Below are 19,761 nucleotides of genomic sequence, written 5' to 3'. Positions count from 1 at the left end.
AATTCATCCGAGAATGCCACTAAAGAATGAAAAGCGAAAGTCTTTACTTCATTATGTAGTTGCCATTTCAAAGCAAAAAGCGAAAGTCTTTATCAAAGAACGTAGTATAAGATTACAAGAAGCAACTTTTCCTTTACTAAGACATGATTCGATCTCATGGCTACATATAAGAGTATGTACTACGTCTACATACATACACTTGTATAAAAGGCATGATTATGTGATATTTGGTGAATAAATTCAAACAATACGTTAATAGTATGACACGATCCCATATGATGGTGTCACTTTCATAAACATCCCTCACACTCAAGAGAAGAAAAAAAATCATCCTTTTGGCATTTACTTTAACACCCTTTCAATAATGATATAGACAATTATGATTGATGTCAAAATTAACCCCAAAAACTAAACCTTTAATTTGATCCATGTGATTACAAACTGAAAAAGCATAAAGTATGCATATCTAAAACACTAACTAAAAGATGCAACATATTCTAATTCCTGCCTCGAAACATCTTCAATAACAAATAATGCATTGAACATGCTTGTCCGTACATCAATAGCCAATCAAAAATCAAATTGGTAATAACTAGCGACTAACAAGAGTATAATTTGATGAATCATATTTATGTTTTCCTTACAATTTCAATCAGAATCCTCTTCTGCAAGCGTTGAAGATGACTGTGCAAGACAATTGGGAAACTTGAAAGGGAGTGTAGTCAATGGCTGATCATCATCGGCTAATCCTTGGCAAGCTTGACCAAAAGCGTATCCCAATGCAATACCAACTGGAACTGCTACAGCATTCCCAACTTGTATGTACCTGCAAAATGAATAGTAATATTGAATTGGATTGCAAATTGGTTTCCAAAAGCACCATATCAAACAAGGTTTTTACTTGCTAGTTGTCCATCAAAGACAAGCAAGTCTTTGCAGATGTTATGCTTCCATTGTTTGCCCATAACAATCTAGATCCTCCAGTAATTCTGTTCTTGATGACTGATTTCAGGTTTTAAAACGCCATTTTAAATAACATAGAAGCAGTAATGGGTGACAACATGACAGAAGCAAGATCGCAAAGATCAAAAGCATTTTCAACAAAACAATGGCAATGCAAGTAGGAAACCTCAATAATTCCCATGCTCTCTCAGAGACAAGTCAACAAGATGCAAGTAGCAGTCACGGAATATTTTAACAAGCGATCAAATTTATTTTCATTTACCTCTCCTTCACAGGTCCGAAAAGTTGATAGCAGTCAGGGAACCCTTGCAATCTTGCATTCTCACGGATAGTCAGTACTCGATCTTGTGAAGGATGAAGAAGGATCTAGCAAAAATGGTAAAATGAAGAGGCGTATGAGTAAACACAAACATAAATATAGCATAATAGTTTATTAACAGATACTAACCCGATTGTGAGGTTGAGCTCTTGTCACTACTGTATTGACAATTTCATCCCACCATAGACGGCCAAACGGTCTATATTTAATCAACATATAAGATGATTTAGAAATGAAGTCATAACAAGTTAAAGACAGCTCAAATTTAAGATTATAATATATCGCTCTTACTTGGTTGATGATTGATGTTCAAACTTCATGGCGTAATCAGGGACCTTTACGAGTAATTAAATCAATAACTTCATTATGTAGACATGAAATTTTTACAAAATAAAAAAAGTTTTAAGCACAATTTAGCAATTTAGTACCAATGGTTTCCCAGATTTAAGCATCACTCTCTCCATTGATGGGTCCCATCGTACCTTGTTGTCTGGACCAACCAGTACACCTGGTAGGTCCCTGAAATTTGCACCCTAAAAACACAAAGTAGGCAAAAATTTTTTTTAAAAAAAAGTATGCACTTGTGTATAAGCCAAAGACCATGAGCAGACAGAAATAAAACCTTCCTTTTAGGAATGCAACAGACTCGTTCATAATCATCATTGTTCACTTGGAAAGGACGATGATCATACAACAAAGAGGGACGTGATGCCATTTGAGCAGAAGAAAGATTAACCACATCTACAAAGAGGCACGAGATTATCATATTCCAACATTCATAAGTTTGTTCTTTTACGAGATTCATATTTCAAACTATGTAGACAAGGGTACAAAGGTTAACTGATGCACCGATTGTTACATTTCCAATACATGAATATAATTGATGAACACTATGCAAGTTCAAACTAGATGAGCAAGGCATAGTAGATGACATGAATTTCATCAGATAATATTATTTCATCCCAAAAAATAATATTTGGAAAAAGGGGGAAACTATTAGAAGCATCAGATAACATGAATTTCATCAGTTAATAAACATATCTATAAGAATCTTAAAAACTCGATCATTTAAGCAATCCTTTCAGCATCTTCCAAATATTCATTGTTATTAAAGACTCACAAACTTTCTTCAAAAGTTTCTATCTACAACAGTTATTTTACCTTAATGGAGGTCACAAAAATTCAGTATTACGAAGTAAACTATGGTAATTTTGAAATAATAATGAAAGAAAAAAATAATAAATGCAAATAAAAGAAACTTTTTAACAGTTGAGATAGAAAGAACAAACTATATTCTTATAAGCTCACCATGCCTTCTGAGTCTGATATACTTTTGAAATTCTGTCCGAGCTACGGTCCCATACTTCCTTTCATCTTCACTCTCATTGTTAGTGACCTATGACAAGAAAAAGAAAATTTTTGAAAAATTAAAGCTTAAGCAACCTTCAAGCTTTATGAATGCATGAATTAATTTGAGAGGAACGCATACGAGTGGGAGATCCGATATTGCATCACTAAGAAGAACGCCCTTTTCTAGTTGACAAGGTTGATTGTTCGCATATGCAACAATAATTTCCTGAAAGAATGGTAAGTATTAATTAAATATGTTCTGGTAATGACAAAAGCATAGGTTTAATAACTCACATACCTGAAATTCATTCGGTATGACACCCCTGGCCACAATCTCATGAGTTGGTAAAGGATACTGCGGTAATTTCTGAGAATAAAAGGGAAAACCATTGGGATCTCAAAGCTCATTATGTCCCGTCAAGATAAAACTGAAATGCACTTGCCTTAAAAGGACGGGCACCCCATAAAAATACTCGCAAACGAAATTGCGGTAGACCATAAGATCCTGCAGCCATAATCCCTAAACGTGTTTGATAATCCATGGAAACAAGACGCCCTACAGCATAACGAGCCAAAAATCCACCAGAAAACTTCAAAATATCTACAACATTCTCCATTAGAACATATTTTGGTTTTAGATACTCAATAACGTCCATAAACACCAGTAGCTGACGATTTTTAATATCTTCCAAGGCAGCTTGTGGGTTTCTGAAGCGATTGAAGCCACTAACCCCTTGACATGGGGGCCCTCCACAAATAAAATCAACATCTCCCTACAAAAGCAAGGAGGACATACAATATATAAGAAATTTAAAAACAGAAAATGCAGCCATAATGAGATATATTATTAGAGACTTACTGGAAGAGGCAATATGTTTGACCTATACCCTTTTGTCACAAACTCTTTCAGTTTTTCCTTGCATTTACTGATAAACGTATAAAGTGAGACAAATCATTTGGCATACGTCTTAAGAAGGAAAAAATAATAGCAATGAAATAAAGTACCTCAAGCCCTCGATCGGCTCCCAAGTGTCCTCACTTGGACCATAACCCTTCCACCGCACCTAAACGTGATTAAATAATGAAATTTATTACAGTGTAGCAAATTTTTAACAAACTTAAATAAACATGTTGCAGATCGAGCAAATAGTATGGGTACATTAACCCTCAGAATACACATGTTTTCTTGCAAACTAGAGCTACAGTTGATCTTCATTTTAGACATATCACCACATAAGAGCTCATTATCTTATGCTCTCATGTAGATCTCAAAGGATCCGCACATTCCCTAATCGGACCTCTTACAAGTTTCCCTCCTAAAAGTACATGTACCCACTATGAAAACATTTTGTTAATCAAGTTTCACCACCAAGATAGTAAAATTTCTACCATAACTGAAAGTCATTCATTAATTGCTCTACAATACACCCTCCTAAAGAATTTTTACTCTTTTAAGTTATCATGAATAGGAGCTAGTCCTAGTTTATCTTAAGAACTCTTGGTGGTAAAATTTATTAGCACCAGTTCAAATTTTCAGAGCAGTCATATACTGAAAATTGCAAAATGCAAAGAGGTGATAAACTTTGCATTTTGCAATTTGCAGTAAATTGCAAACTTTACTGAAATCAGGGCAATGACATTTTACAAACTTTGATCACTTTCATTATCAAAAGAAAAGATGGATTCCATATCTACTGTTAAGTAGTGCTTCATCAGTAATTTTTAGAAGCAAAATTCTAATTTCAGTGCTCCCTTATTGTGACAACCACCGGCATTTTAATTAGTAAAACTATTATAAGGAGATGCTCCAATTCACCAATTAGATAGCAGAATGAATCAATCAAATGGCACAAAGTGAGATAACTTGTAATCAAGCAACGCTCCTACAATGATGAGAATACAATGTAACCAAAAGTCAAGCAAAACAACAAAAAGGAAAATAAAGTTGTCCAAGATGACTGATCATTTTCTATATCAAATATGTATACCTTAAAATACACTCCAGGTTTCTTTGTTTTGTTCGGATCACCATAGCAGACAGCTATTAACCTCTCCACTTCAAATTCTTCATTAGGAACATTGGCGTCATCATCATTTTCTTCCTCTTCCTCTTCCTCCTCTTCTTCTTCTTCGCTCATGAAATTCAAACTTTGTTCAGGTACTTTATCAGTATCATATATAGAAAAGTACTGGCACAACTTTGCCCATTCCTTCAGTAGAGATAAAAAGTCATCTGCTGCCTCATTTCTAACCTGATCATCATTCAGCGGAGATATTTTGAAGACATTAAAATAAAAGAAATAATAAATCTTCACTCTTCAGTGTAGTAACAGATAAGTAATACTTTAAGATATTTTACCTTTGTTTCAGGGTGGTTAAATTTCAAACTTTTACACGCATGAGGATTTATATCAATAGCCCACCGCTACATGAACAAAATACGTCACACACCAAATTAGCAAAAACATTAGCCTTTAATATTTTCATAAATACAAGTATATTAATTAATAAGTTGATGAAAATAAACATCAAGTTTCAGATTTTGACTTACAGTGACTAGTTTTACTCCAGATAAGGATGCGCCAATGCATAGACCAGTAGACATGGCTCCACAACCAGAATACAAGTCCAGCAAACTCATTTCAGGCTGCCCAATTGGACTATTTGAGCCAGTTTCACTTGAAATAGTTGACGATGCATCACTATCCCTTCTATTACTTTCTGAATTACCAACGTAAAACAGAAAAGTTCAATAAATGAAGATTGTGATAAGGAAAACCACAATATTGAATGCCATGAGGAAAAAAAATTGTCAATATATACGTTGTCTCATCATTGTAAAACTCCTACATTAGGGCAACATAAATTACCATTATTGATGTTTAAAAATGTCAAATGAGGCAATGTGTATTTCATATCATAGTATAGATCGCAGGGAGGAATATTTTTTTGTTTTGCCTCCAGGTCCATCTGCAAAGTTAATTGAACTAATTATGGTCATTAATATCTTATGCAAGCAACTACTTAACAATAAAAAAGGTGAAATAACAGAAGAAACAAGCATATGATGGTCTTACATTGGTTGCCACTTCAGCGATTTTAGCTTTAGATACAATGCAATTCAATGGGTTGTCATCTTCGACATCTGAAAGAAATACTCTTTTTCTGTCAACAAGACATGCAAGATCCTTAATGACCTGAAATTAAACCAAAGATTACAAGTTTTATCCAACAAAACAATATGTGAGGATATTATTAAGTAATTGTAGAATAATCTCACAGTGTCTTCAGCCCTGTAAAACCATCGAGCCTTAAAGTATGGTTCCCCATCTACAGATTCAAACAATTCGACTATTCTAGCTATGTAATCAACAGCTCCCTCCTCAGCCTTCAAACAAAGAAACGAAATATAGAAGTATGAATTAGAAAACAATTGTTAAATGAAGAGAGAATAAACATAGCAAGAGAAAGAAATAAGAATTTACTTTGACATAAGCATCATCACCAAGATTGTACAAACAGCCATCTACTGAAGCTTGGGTGTAATGACACCTTGCTTGCAGAACCTCCTCTTCTTCATTCAAAGCTCTACGCCCACAAAACGATTAAAATCAACACAAGACTGGGTATATTTAGGATTGTGGCTGTGTGGCTTTTAAACCAAAGTTGATATTGGATAAAATAAGAAGGTGCTAAGTAAACAAAAGCAACTAAGCAAAGTAAAATTATGCTGCTGTGCTTTCAAAATTAAGCAATAGTTACAATTCACAAACATACCCCATAAAGAGTAGCCTAATACAATTTCAAATATTCAAAAAAAAAAAGTAAATAAAAAAGTAATAAATTATCATTAAAGGATGGTGAAAAAAGTTACCCAATAGAGGAAACCCCTGCAGCAACTTTCTTCTTCTTATGACCCTTAAAACACAAAAACAAAGTTCAGGAAACACAACCCAAAAAACACTTACAGAAAAAAAGAGGACAAAAATGAAAAAAAAAAAAATCAACCTTTGAGGAGTACTTGTATCTATCAGGATATCTCTTGAGAGCTTCATCAGCCGAGACTGGCGGGCTCACAAAAAAGAGGTCGGAGTCGGGCTTATTCTTCTGGGTCTTCTTCTTGACTCGGGTCACCAGCTCGACCGGCTCCTCTTTCACTTCCTCGTCCTCTCGTTGTTCCTCTTGCTGTTGATGTTGTTGTTCTGCTAAGTTTAGTTTCCGTCTCCTGGCTTTGGAATGGTTGGATTCTTCTGCAGCTACTTGGGTCGACGTCCGCTTCACGGGTCGACCCATTGTTTTAGTTCGGATTCTAAAATGGACGTCGACCCATTGTTTTATTTCGGATTCTAAAATGGTAGAAGATGAAGGAACATTTTAGGAAAATTTCTTCCTTTTTGTTTAGGGATTTTTAAAAAGGGAATTTGAATTTTCGGAACGAGCGGGAAAGACTATATTTTCATTGAAACCCTTAAACGTTTATTAAATATACTTATACATATCTGGGTTTAATTTTTAGACAATTTGATCCCATTCCGAAATTTATGTGGCCCCCATTAGGCTTTTTGACTCATACCATCGAGGCCCATCGCCTTTATCACCATTCCAAAACGTACGTTGCGATATTGCGTTGCTGATTTCTGCTGTGCATTAATTTTCTTTAAACATATTTAGCAAATTTTTTTATATTAATTTAACAAAAATATTAAAACAAATTAATGACGAAAACTGAATTTTATTTAGTATTGGATCAAAAAACAAACAAGCTCGGACTATCAATAAGAAAATCTATAGCATCATCTTAAATTGAAGGAAATCGTACACCGGAGCATATACAAATAGTTCAAAAGTATCGTCCAACGTGACAATCAATCAATGCAACACATTACAATATCACTATATTTTAAGGGGAAAAAACATCGAGATCAACACCCTTGTGATTTTATGATTATGATCATGTAGATTTTTATGTTTCAACAACATATACATAGAGGACCGCTCCGTTACTTTTTTTTAATTTTCCATTTATTTTGGATGAGAAATTTTCTTTTAAGGTATCACTACAATTTTACCCTTCAATTACAAATTCAAAAGTTGATGTTGGACTAAGGGCCTTTTTGCGATTGTTGTTGAGATGTTTGAAAGTGATTTTAGGAAGTTAAAATCTAATTTCGATGTTTGGTAAATTTTTTTAAAAATCACTTTTAGTAACATTACCCCATCAATATCTAATTTTAAAAAGAAAAAAGGAACAACATTTCAAATTTTGATTTTCACAATGGTGGGCCTATTTGCATTTCAACTATTACTTTGAGCACTCTATTACTCTGTATAAACTCTTATACAAACTTTTTTTTTTTTTGTATAAACTAATGTGGCATGATTTAATTGGTTGAATTAAATATCTATTGATGAACATTATTTGTTTATATTATTTTATATTTTTATTCAACCTATGAGTTAAGGCCAAAGGAGTTTGTACAAAATAAATTTGTACTAGAGTTTGTGGCTGTATTATCACTCAAAAAATTAAGTTTTACTTTGTACACTATCTAAAATTCCAAAAGTAACCTTACTTAAAATATTTAAGTTAATTAAATTTATGTACTTAATACTTTAATAAAACTATTAAGCACATCAATTTTAAGAGATTTAACATATGCTTACAACGATATAATCAAGTTAAGTTATAAACAAATTGTTTGACATCATTTTAATTATTAATTTTTTGTTTATTTTCTCAATATTGATTTTTTCACCTAAAATAACTTGTAATGAGAACATAATAATAAAAAATATTCCTTAAATACTACACCAAAAACGAAAAAGAAAAAGAAGGAGAAGAAGAAGATAAAGAGATTAAGAAGATGAAGATTGAAGAAGAAGGACTAAAGCCCAAAATTAAAAAAAAAAAGGTTCTTCTACAATATTTTTGTTATCATTTTATTTTTTAAAAATAAAAAGTATCATACATACTTTGTAGCTAAAATTGTTCTCAAAATTGATTTCTTGGCTGTTCATCTAAATATTAATTAAGATATTAGAAATAAAAGTTTTAAATTAAAGGGAAATTATCACCGGTATACCCTTAAATGTCACCGGTATCAAACGTACTACAACACTTTTCGCTTATATCACTCGTATACCCTAAGTTGACAAAAGAGTTCTAGCGTCCACCTTTCCGTTTACTATCGTTAAGAACTTAACAGAATTTGAACAAAATGACTATTTTACCCTTTAAACTCAAAATGAGGTAAAAAAACAATTTTGCCTTGAAAATTAATGTAAATTTTCAATACATAATTTTTTTATTTTGTTATTAACAATACATTTTTTTATTAAAAAAATATGAATTATTAATGGTACATATTATTAACAATTATCCATAAAAAAATTCATCTTATACCATAAAAAATTATTAACAACATATTATTTATAATTATACATATTATACCATAAAAAATTCAAGTTGGATCTTGGAGGAGTAGATCTTCAATAATTTAGGTTAAATTTTGGAGGAGTAGATTTGGTTGTAAAGTAGTTTTTATTTTTTTTAGTAATTATTAACAATTATCTGATAAATGGGATGACATGTCATTTTTATCAAAATATATCATATGACATGTCGTTTTTTACTATGTAAATGGGATGACATGTCGTTTTTAAAAAAGACTAGATTACCCTTATAATGTCAGCGCTCGCAAACGGCAGTTAACGGATCGGTGGATGGCAGAAGTGTTTTGTCAACTTAGGGTATACGAGTGATACACTTAAAAAGGGTTGTAGCACGTTTGATACTGGTGTCATTTAAGGGTATATGGCTGATAATTTCCCTAAATTAAATAATGAGTGTACTATATGGGTGTTTAAAGTAATTATATAATATTTGATTTATAATAAATTGTCCTTAAAAGTATTAAATTAGAGTGTTTAGAGTAATTTTTAGGATCCAAATAGTCCTATGCTTAGATAATCAATTTTACAATTAATGCCACAAAGGTTAAAAGAATTAATTTGATTCTTAAATTGGCTTTGAGAAATGAATGCACAGATTAATTCCATTCAGTAATTAATCCATCTGGTATATGAAATTGTGGTAATTCAAAGCTTTGTATAATTTGTAGTATTTCAAAGTAATTTCTTTTTCACTAATGCTATGATAAATCAGTTGGGACTTGGGATATTGAAATTTTCATTACATTTGATGTTATTTACTACCACATGCACGATATCAATTAATTTATTTTATTTTTACGAATAAAATTAATTAATGAACGATGCATAAGATGGTAGATTAACTGGAATACAAATTAAGTAGCTATAGCGTTACCCATTTCTTTTTTTTTTTTCCTTTTTTTTAACGTTGACTAACTTAGCATTGCCTAAAAATTAAAATGCTATCATTCACTCTTAATAGTATTTTTTAAATGCAATTAGTGGCAGTATAGCAGAGCCTCTGGAAATTCCTCTTACACACCGTAATTTTTAGAAAATTTATCATAAACCCTAACAAAATAAATAATATTCACAGTAATATTATATATATATATAATATTACTTTCTCTTACTACTATTTTTTCTTTTTATTCCATTGCGCTGATACTGTTCGTAGGTGCGGATCTATATTTTGCTACAAGAGGGGAAGATTATTGAACGGCAACCGCATGATATCTGAAGGTCTTTCGAGGATGGGATTAAGCTAAAATAATTTCCAATAAATAACTACAGTATTTACTGAATTTTTTGGTTAAAATTGTTATTCCTAAAATTTCTTGCTAGTTTTGATCAATAATAAGGCCAAACCCTCAAAACTAGTTAACTTGGTGAATGGCAATCTCCATACTTGACTCAAATGAACCCTAGGAGTAGTGGCAATTTGATGTGAAACTTGAAGTAATTTTTTTTTCATATTCATTATTGAATTTTTGCATACTGAAATTTTTTCCCATTATAATCGCTTTTACACTAATAAGAGAAACCCCAAAATCATTTGCACTGTTGACTTATTAAACAAAAAAGAACCAAATATCGAAAATCCTCAGCCATTTACGATTTTTTTAAACCCCATATCCAAAATAGGGTAAAAGCCTATTTAGTCTCTATATATTTAAGATTAGTGTTCATTTAGTCCCTAATGTCTCGAAACATCCTTGCCATTAAAGTATTGATACCCCTACCGTTACTTTTTATTTCTTTTGACTTACTTTTACAATATTACTCTTTTATAATAATTTTTTTTGTTTGGACATTAATAAAAAGAAAATAATTAAATTACCAATTTAACCCTAGAAAATTTTTAAAAAAAATTATATTAATTTTTTTGTAAGCACCATTTGTACACTTGGTAGTTTGCATACAATTTTTGACAATTAAAAATTAATATAATTTTTTAGGGTTAAATTGGTAATTTAATTATTATTTTTTTATTAATGTCCAAACAAAAAATTATTATAAAAATGTAATATTGTAAAAGTAAGCGAAAAGAAATAAAAAGTAATGGTAGGGGCATTAATACTTTAATGGTAGGGATGTTTCGATGCATTTTTAAAAATACATGGACTAAATGGATACTAATATTAAAATATAAGGATTAAATGAACTTTTACCCTCTAAAATAAGAACCAACAGATAAAAAAGTATAAATCCAAGGAAATTAAGACTAAGAAAACTGACCTGCAAAGAATAACATCGCAACCGTACAATTCTCAACATAGTACCTACAATTCGGACACCTTTTCCATTTCTTTTTCTCCGCTAATTTCATCAAGTTAATGTCATCATGGTCTGTTTCATTAACATTCAACTTCTTCTGAAACTTTGCCAAAGAACCTTGCACCACGGGCACAAAACCTTCTGTTACACTGAGGACATGTTGATTCTTTTATAACCTTTCTAGATCCTCCATCATCAATAATCAGAAGGGCAGAGAAACTGTTGAAGGGCAATAAAACTTTTGATCATCATCAATCACAGCCTCGAACAAAGCATTCCCCCATCTATCAAACACTTGTTGTGGAAGTATATTGCGACAGTGCTGGGGCTCTAACACGCCTTGGCAACCGGTGCTTACTGGGCAGCCAACTGTTGTAATGCTTTCTTGAAACTTTGAGGCCACATACTTGACCATACAGTCGGTATATGAATGAGAGCAATCCTTGAATCCTAATTCTTATTTCCTGTATGAGCTCTCTTACTTATATTCGCATTGACTACAATCGTATGAAATTGATTGAGAAGTGTTTGGTTATATGAAATAATAATAATAATAATAAAAGCAAAATAATCTGCTCAATTATTATAATAAATGGTGTGCAAAATTCTGTTTGTTCTTGTGCATCTGTGCATACATGTGTCGAATTTGAATTAGCAATTCAAGATGATAGCTTGTTAAAAAAATTATGTTTGTTTAGCTGGGTGAATAACCCTCACTAGATTACTACTTTACTTGCTTAGATAGGTCACACATTTGAACTTCCTTATTGAAAATATATTACTGGTCACCAAATTGAAAAGTAGCATCAATTATCAATGTACACATTATTAGCTTACCAGTTTCATTGCTGGTTATTAAGTTTAGGGGAGCAATCTCAATTAATTTTGATGATTCATATATGTATTTAATTTCATTTTTAATAACTCACATGCAGGAAATATGGATTCTTGGCTTAACTTGGACTTATGGTTTTCGCAATTTCGTTTGGGATCAGTCAGCTTCAAGGACAAACAAATATAGTTCATCCTTTCTTTGGCATGGCACTTGCTTTTCTTCTATCAATCTTTTTTGTTCTCTATTTCTGTAGTAGCAGTTTTATGGTTTGTGTTGGTAAAGAAACTACATGCTGAAATTTTGTCAAACTCTGTTGACATACTGTAATCATCTTTGCTGCACGGCGAAAGTGTAGGCTCGTAGTTGACATTGTTGTCATTAGAGCTTATTTTCATAAAATAAGTGTAATTTACAAGAACCTTGTACACTGTTGAATTTGATTTATCTCCAGCACTTGTTAAAGCATGATGTCTATCATGTATTTTTTTAAATAATTATTTTGTTTAATTTATATGTGTTACAATATATAGCTTAATTATAATGTAAAAACAATGACGATATAAAACTTTTTTTCATTAATGCTAATACTAAAACTGTCATCATGTAATTTATTATTATTATTATTTTTTAAAATTATTAATGGTATGTTTGTGCATGTATTAATTAATTAAACAATTATTCTTTAACTATAACTTAAATGTTTAGTAAAAATTATTCTGAAAATAATACTATCAAACACATATTCTCAGTTTTTATCTTTTTAAATCATCATGTAATTTTTTTATAATAAATTTGTTAAAATTATTTTGTTGTATTTGTGTATGTATTAGCTAAATAATTATTTTATAACTATAAATATAATGTAAATGCTTAATAAAAACTATTTTTGAAATAAATATTACTAAACTCATATTCTATGTTTTTATCATTTTCAACTTTGTCTACCAAACGCATATTACTGTTTTCAATTTTAAAATATAGGATACAAAAAATAATATCATACGCATATTTAAATTTGAAATACAGCAACTGCAAAACACCATTTTTATTTTCAAAAAATACAAATTTAAAAACAATACCAAACAGGCCATTAGGTTCCACGCAAATCTCAAAAACAAAACTAGGCTCGTTGTTTTGGAACTTGAAGACTACCCGCATTCATGAGTCATTGAATGATTTGAAAAGGGTGCAAATCATCATCGCCATCGTAGCAGTCTTCAGCATTAATGAAGCGGGAAGCCTTGGTGGGGCTCCTCTCTTCATTGTATAGCTCAACTAAAATTGCACTTCTCTTTGTTTTGCCCTTTTGTGAAGTGTTTGAAGAAAATAATTTCATCTCCTTCTCCAAGATCTAAAATCTCAATATGGGGTTCCGCTGATTGTGTTTTTTGCCTTTTTTTTTGGCTTTTTTTTAATATTGTTATACAGGACTGTTACTGATATTATATCAGGTATTACAATTAGTATTTACAAACAGATTATATAACTGGGACTTTTGTCATGGCATGTACTCCTCTGAAGCTCCTCTGAAGCACGGTCCAAATTCTTTAAACCCTCCCAAATATTTGAGGGGACTGTGTCTCCACTCAATTATATGATAATTGAGGAAGGATTGAAATTAATCCCAATTCTTCAAACCCTCTCAAATATTCGAGGGGATTATGTCTCCACTTAATTATATAATAATTGAGGGAAGATTGAAACTAACCCTCTAAATACTTTTATGAAGGCTCGAACCCTTACTCTTAACATTGTAAGTGCAAAAACTCTCCCATTAGGCCAGAGGCCCATTGATGCCTTCTTTTTTGGCGTTATTTCTTAGGTTTTGCGTCTCTAATACCAATACAATTTGATTCAAAAAGAAAAACCTTTAATTTGATTAAGGAAAATAATTTTTTCTTTTGTATAATAAGAAAAATACTAGAATTTCAAATTATTATCTTTCAGTATTTTACTTCTTAAACTTTCATATTTCTAATATTGACCTTAATTAAAAATTAATAATTAGTTAATTTTTTAAAATAATTTAATACATTCTCTTCAATTATACTTTCCATCCACATCTGAAAATATAAATAAAGCCTTATCTTCTTTATTCTTTTCTCCCGTAAAATTTCTTCTGCAAATTTAATCACACTTCCTCTTTAATTGTATTTTATTTTCTCTTCATTTTTCTATTTTTTGTTAGCATAAGGAGCCAACGCCAAAACTTAAATTTCACATAAATATATTTTCTAAATTTTGGTGAACACCCTTAGTTTTTTAAATTTATTTCAAGGATATTTTAGAAGACTAATTTAAATTTTAGAAGAATTCTGGAAAGAGGGGTGCGTAACATTATTTACCTTAATAGTAATTTAATGAATCGATAATTTTTAGAATCAATATGTTTATCATTATGAAATTTCAATATTACTTGAATCATTTACTGGAGACTGTAATTCTAGAAGTTGCTTGCTTTACTGTACTAGAAGAGCGATTTGGAATATTATGCTCCTTTTTCATTTATTTGGATGGGAAAACCCCTTTTAGGGTATCATTACCAGTTTACCCTTTGATTACAAACTTAAAAATTGACTTTTGGACTGAGTTCCCTTTTATAATTGGGGAGACACTTTGGCAAACTCTACACCACTTACATCTAATTGATAGAAAAAAAATAATATTAGCATTAAAAGAAATATAATAAATTAATTAGTAAATATGTTAAAATAAATTAACAAGAAATTTTATGTGGTAAAAACAAATATGAAATCTGTGAAGACTATTTGTGTAAATTATTCTCGAAAATTTCAACTGATGGATTGGACACAGCATCATTCATTTTGAAGTCTGTATACGTCAACCACAAGGCAGTGCCAATTACACAATCACTGATGTAGCTTGACATGGATGATGTAGGTCAATTTGAAGCCCCTTCAGCGCAAATTCTCAAAACATAGATTAAGATAATTATTATTTTCACTTCATTGGCTGTGAGAAAGAAATGCGCAGATTAATTCCAGTCAGTAATAATCCATTATGTATATGAAATTAATTTCAAGACCGCGTGATCAGACTAGAAAAGAAAAAATCGCATAAAGCAATAACAGCTAATTGTATTGCAGAAAATTAATTTGCAGCATTCGTTAACAACAATTTGTTTTCAATAAGTTGGGAAAATTAATTAGTTGGATAGGGTACTTAAGACGATTGATACCAATCGATTTATAGTCTGCGTGCAAAATCTGCAGCATTAGCATACCTTGGAAACATGGGATTTACAGGTGCAACATTGCTGCTGGCCAATAATGTTCCTTTCCCGTAGGAAAATGTTGCTCCACACCTGGGAACATAGCAGCACAAGGGAATACAACGGAAAAAATAACTGGTGAGAGAGGAGGTTGTATTTTATGTGTGCACGTGTGTATAATTATTTTCAAATGCAGACGCTTTTTTTTTTTTTGTAATGTGTACACTTTGTTAAACCATGTGGTTTAATAGAGTCAGTTTTTAATTTACTATAAAATCATTTGGTTTAATTGCATTTCTACACATAATTCTATTAAACCTCTTGATTTAACAGTGTGTCTACACACATAACTCTATTAAACCACATAATTTAACAGGCATAAAAAAAAAGAGGGCGACGGCACTAGAGAAAGATTATATATATATAATAATAATAATAATAATAATAATAATAATAATAATAATAATAATAATAATAATAATAATAATAATAATACATCATAGGACACATCCGACTCAAATATAATACTTGAATCAAATTACAATGTCAGAACTTGAATCAAATGAACCCTAAGACATTATAATCTCGTTCAACTAGAAAGTGACAATTTGATAGAGAAACTCAGAGTTTTTATTTTATTTTATTTCATTTTTTTACATTATCATTATTGAATGTTTTCATCTTGTTTTTGTTTTCTTTTTACATTACATGCGATATCATAGTCATTAGTCAATTCAAAACTAATCGGAGAAAACCCAAAATCATTTGCACTGTTAACAATTAACAGTTTGATAACCCCACATTCAAAGTAAGAACCAACAAATGAAGAAAAATTAATCCAAGAAATTAAAGCCGTAAAAGTTGACCTGCAATTAATATAATCGCAACCGTATGTCTTCTCAACATAGTAGCTACAATTAGGACACCTCTTCCATTTCTTTTTCTCCGCTAATTTCATCAACTTATTGTCGTTACGTTCATTTACATTCAACTTCTTCTGAAACTGCGCACACTGAATCCCAATATGCCAAGGAACCTTACACTGGGCACAGAACATTCTGTTACAATGAGGACATGCTGATTCCTTTATGGCCTTTCTAGATCCTCTATTATCAACAATTAAAAGTGCAGAGCAATCTTTGAAAGGGCAATAAAACTTTTGATCCTCACGAATCACTGCCTCGCACAAAGCATTCCCCCATCTATCAAACACTTGTTGTGGGAGTATATTCCGACAGTAATCGGGCTCTAACAAGCCTTGGCAACCGGCCACAGGGCAGCCGATTGTTGTAATGCTTTCTTGCAACTTTGAGGCCACGTACTTGACTACGCAGTCGGTACAGTATGAATGAAAGCAACCCTTGATTGTAAAGGACTCATTTGGTGACTTGGGTTCCACGCAAATCTCGCAAACAAAACCGGGCTGGGGTTTTCGGAATTTGAAGACTGCCCATTTTCAGTCATTGAGTGAATTGAAAAGGGCCTCTTTAATTTATTTTACCAAAAGGAGTGTTGTTAGGCACAAAGTTAAGTACATGCAAATCGTCATCGTCATCATAGTAGTCTTCAAGATTAATAATGTTTTGAGAAGCCTTGGTAGGGCCTCTCTCGTCGTTGCAATAATGCTGAACTGAAATTTCAATTCTCTTTGTTTTGCCATTTTGTGAAGTGGGATTGAAGAAAATCATTTCATCTTCTTCTTCAAGGTCTAAAATCTCAATCTGGGGAATCTTCTGTGTCTCCATTATTTTTACGCTGATGGTGTTTGTGCCTTCTTCTACTTAAACCCTATTTTTAGGTTTTGTGTCTCCAAAACCAACACGATTTGACTCAACATGGAAAATTTTTTAATTTGAATAAGAAATAGATTCTTTTAATAATAAAAAAATACTAGACTTATAAAGTACAATAATATCTCAGAATTTTACTTATTAAATCTTTCCAAAATTCTGGCATTGACTCCGGTTGGGTCACGCGTGAGTATATAAAAGTTGAATTAATGACAAAATATTCCTAAATAACTTGTCCACAAAATTAGACTTCATGGAATCGTGGTGGGATTCACTGACTTTTTCATATCATTTTTCTTTTTTTAAGTAAAATTTCTTTTGCTCACTTAATCACACTTCCATTTATTTTGACCGAAGAAGCCACGAGCCAAAATGTAAATTTCACATACAGAAGAACCTAGTTAATTTAACATTTGATAAAACAATAACCTAGACTAAATAGTAATTTTTATTTGTCTTGACTTGAGGCCAGTAGATTAATAACTCAATAAATTTATAGATAATAATGGCCTATTCGGTACCATTTTTAGAGTGGTGTTTTCATTTTCGTTTTGAGAGTATAGATATTATACATGTTCAGTAGATTGAATTTGAAGAACAAATTATAAAATAAAAAATTCAGATTTCACTTTATGGTTATAAAACTGAGAAGTGTTTACTCGTTCTCAATGAATCGCAATCCAAACTCCAAAATAAATTACAAAAAAAACCTCAGATACCCTACTTCTTCAACCACACTCACTTCTCTCTCTAAATTCACAACTCTCTCTCTTCATGGATACTCTTCTTCTTCAACCACAATTCACCATCGCAGCCCTCTCTCTCCGTCATAGTTCTTCAAGCAAAATTGGGTATTGCTGCTGCTTCTCGGCTCTTTCGACTGCTGGTGGTGTTGGTGGTGCGTCTTTGCTTTGCTTCGGCTGGTGGTCGATCGACTGTTGCTGCTGGCTGCGTTGGCGATCGACTGCTGCTGTTGCTGCTGCTGCATCTCGGCTGCTGGTGGGGGTGGCAGTGGTGCATCTCTGCTCTACTTCAGCTAGTGGTGGATTGACTGCTGCTACTGCATAGAGGATCAACTGCTACTGCTTCTGCTGTTGCGTTGAGGATCGACGGCTGATGGTGCTGTGTCTATTTGGGTAAATTTTGAGGATCGACATTGGCTCGCTGATATTATTCTTTGTTTGGGTTAAATTTTTTTATTCTGTTTTTCATATTATGTTTGGATTCATATTATTCTTTATTTGGGTCGATAAACTGTCATTTGGTTGGGTTCAATTCTTTTATTGTGTTTTTCATATCGTGCTTGGGTTGAGATTATTCTTTGTTTGGGTTGATAAACTGTCATTTTATTTGACTCAAGTTAATGTGGGGAGGAAACTGACTAATTTGCAATTAAACGCAATATTCAACTTCACAATTATTCTTGATATGTTTGTAAACTTTGTTACAGCTAGTTGTCAACATGAAGTGTTCTTGTTGCAAGTACTTCAATTAATATGTTGACAAGGATGCATTATTATATCTCATTTTGGTGAATGAGATATTGCATGCTCCTCATCCAAACATTGTAACAATTGTTAAAGATGTAAGTATTGTGGTTTAATTGTGTGCTTTTCGGTTCACAATCAAAACTCAACATTTTGTCTTGGCCTTGTTATTATGGTTAAGATCGAACAAGCATTACCTCACTTTAAAATGTCCTCTTCTTTTCCAGGCAACATATTATTCTGGACTATGTGAAACAACTACTCAAGGTGGTTTGGGATTTGATTATTTTCTCAATCTTTCTGCATTAAAGATGTGGTTGTCATTTCTTAAAAATACTCCTGATCACGAACGGAGTAGAAGCAAAGTTGTTATTTGATTATCGGATGTTAATTCAACATCAGATGAGATTTTGTGGTTTCTTTGTGAATTATCCCGAAATTTATTGAACTTGATTCTATCATGCAGATTGTCAACACATTAGTGTGCAATGGACAATATTCCGATAAGATACTTATGTATATATGCTGAAAATCATAATCAGGTAATCACCTGCTTTAATCTCTTGTTTCACATTTAAGTCTACAGATTTTAATCTACACGCATTTGGATGATGACTATAGCCTGCTTTAACAATTTTGCATGCAGTCCATATTTGGAGGGCTGTCATTTGTAGAGATATTGTTTGGTGGAATGTCAGAGCAACTGACAGATTGTTTTAGGACTTTGCAACTTCTATGTGGCATGATTACACATGTGATGTACGATGTCTATGGTGTAATTTTTAATGATTATTTTGTATAAATCATATGTGTTGTAATATATCATTTAATTATAGTGAAAGAAACAATGACAATGTAAATTTCTTTTTATTGATGTTAATATGAAATTATTTATGGTATGTCTATGTATGTATTACAATTACTTTTTTTTGCTATAAGTATGACTAAAATATTTAGTAAAAATTATTTTTCAAAATGATACTACCAAAAACATATTCACTGTTTTTATCTTTCTCAATTATGTCTACCGAACACATATTATTGTTTTCAATTTTAAAGTATAGAATACAGAAAAT

General features: G+C 31.7%; 2 protein-coding genes across 3 annotated transcripts; both read right to left on the bottom strand.

Annotated features, from left to right (window-relative positions):
• Positions 1-413: 413 nt before the first annotated feature.
• On the bottom strand, positions 414-6,999 carry LOC102617543 (putative DNA (cytosine-5)-methyltransferase CMT1). 2 transcript variants are annotated; one of them, XM_025095778.2, is made up of 22 exons: positions 6,641-6,999; positions 6,507-6,550; positions 6,118-6,220; positions 5,913-6,020; positions 5,710-5,829; positions 5,503-5,602; positions 5,184-5,353; positions 4,992-5,057; positions 4,621-4,884; positions 3,638-3,696; positions 3,492-3,558; positions 3,306-3,405; positions 3,076-3,188; positions 2,931-2,999; positions 2,772-2,858; positions 2,591-2,678; positions 1,905-2,023; positions 1,711-1,815; positions 1,574-1,617; positions 1,412-1,481; positions 1,226-1,329; positions 414-826 (listed from the first exon to the last, which is right to left on the bottom strand). In XM_025095778.2, the coding sequence occupies exons 1-22, from the start codon at positions 6,923-6,925 to the stop codon at positions 649-651; spliced, it is 2,463 nt and encodes an 820-aa protein (XP_024951546.2). In that variant the 5' UTR covers positions 6,926-6,999; the 3' UTR covers positions 414-648. The 2 variants fall into 2 exon arrangements, with proteins under 2 accessions (XP_024951546.2, XP_015383373.2); XM_015527887.3 differs by having other exon boundaries at positions 415-826; positions 3,076-3,405; positions 6,641-6,998.
• Positions 7,000-15,383: 8,384 nt separating this feature from the next.
• Positions 15,384-17,153, bottom strand: LOC107175952 (E3 ubiquitin-protein ligase RSL1-like). The gene is made up of 3 exons (XM_052442675.1): positions 16,910-17,153; positions 16,335-16,734; positions 15,384-15,501 (listed from the first exon to the last, which is right to left on the bottom strand). The coding sequence occupies exons 1-3, from the start codon at positions 17,151-17,153 to the stop codon at positions 15,384-15,386; spliced, it is 762 nt and encodes a 253-aa protein (XP_052298635.1).
• Between the last annotated feature and the right edge of the window lie 2,608 nt (positions 17,154-19,761).

This window comes from Citrus sinensis, chromosome 5, assembly GCF_022201045.2.
Source record: "Citrus sinensis cultivar Valencia sweet orange chromosome 5, DVS_A1.0, whole genome shotgun sequence".
NCBI lineage: Eukaryota > Viridiplantae > Streptophyta > Magnoliopsida > Sapindales > Rutaceae > Citrus > Citrus sinensis.
This window is presented reverse-complemented; position numbering and strand designations above follow the sequence as displayed.

Excerpts from the sequence above, each read along its gene's own strand:
- LOC107175952 (XM_052442675.1), bottom strand. The coding sequence starts at position 17,153 with ATGGAGACACAGAAGATTCCCCAGATTGAGATTTTAGACCTTGAAGAA. Across the intron at positions 16,735-16,909 it reads GCCTAACAACACTCCTTTTG|TCAAGTACGTGGCCTCAAAG; the intron begins GTAAAATAAATT and ends CCGACTGCGTAG. Across the intron at positions 15,502-16,334 it reads GAGAAAAAGAAATGGAAGAG|GTGTGGAGCAACATTTTCCT; the intron begins GTGTCCTAATTG and ends CTATGTTCCCAG.
- LOC102617543 (XM_015527887.3), bottom strand. The coding sequence starts at position 6,925 with ATGGGTCGACCCGTGAAGCGGACGTCGACCCAAGTAGCTGCAGAAGAA. Across the intron at positions 6,021-6,117 it reads GTGATGATGCTTATGTCAAA|GCTGAGGAGGGAGCTGTTGA; the intron begins GTAAATTCTTAT and ends CTTTGTTTGAAG. Across the intron at positions 5,058-5,183 it reads CTGGAGTAAAACTAGTCACT|CGGTGGGCTATTGATATAAA; the intron begins GTAAGTCAAAAT and ends TTGTTCATGTAG.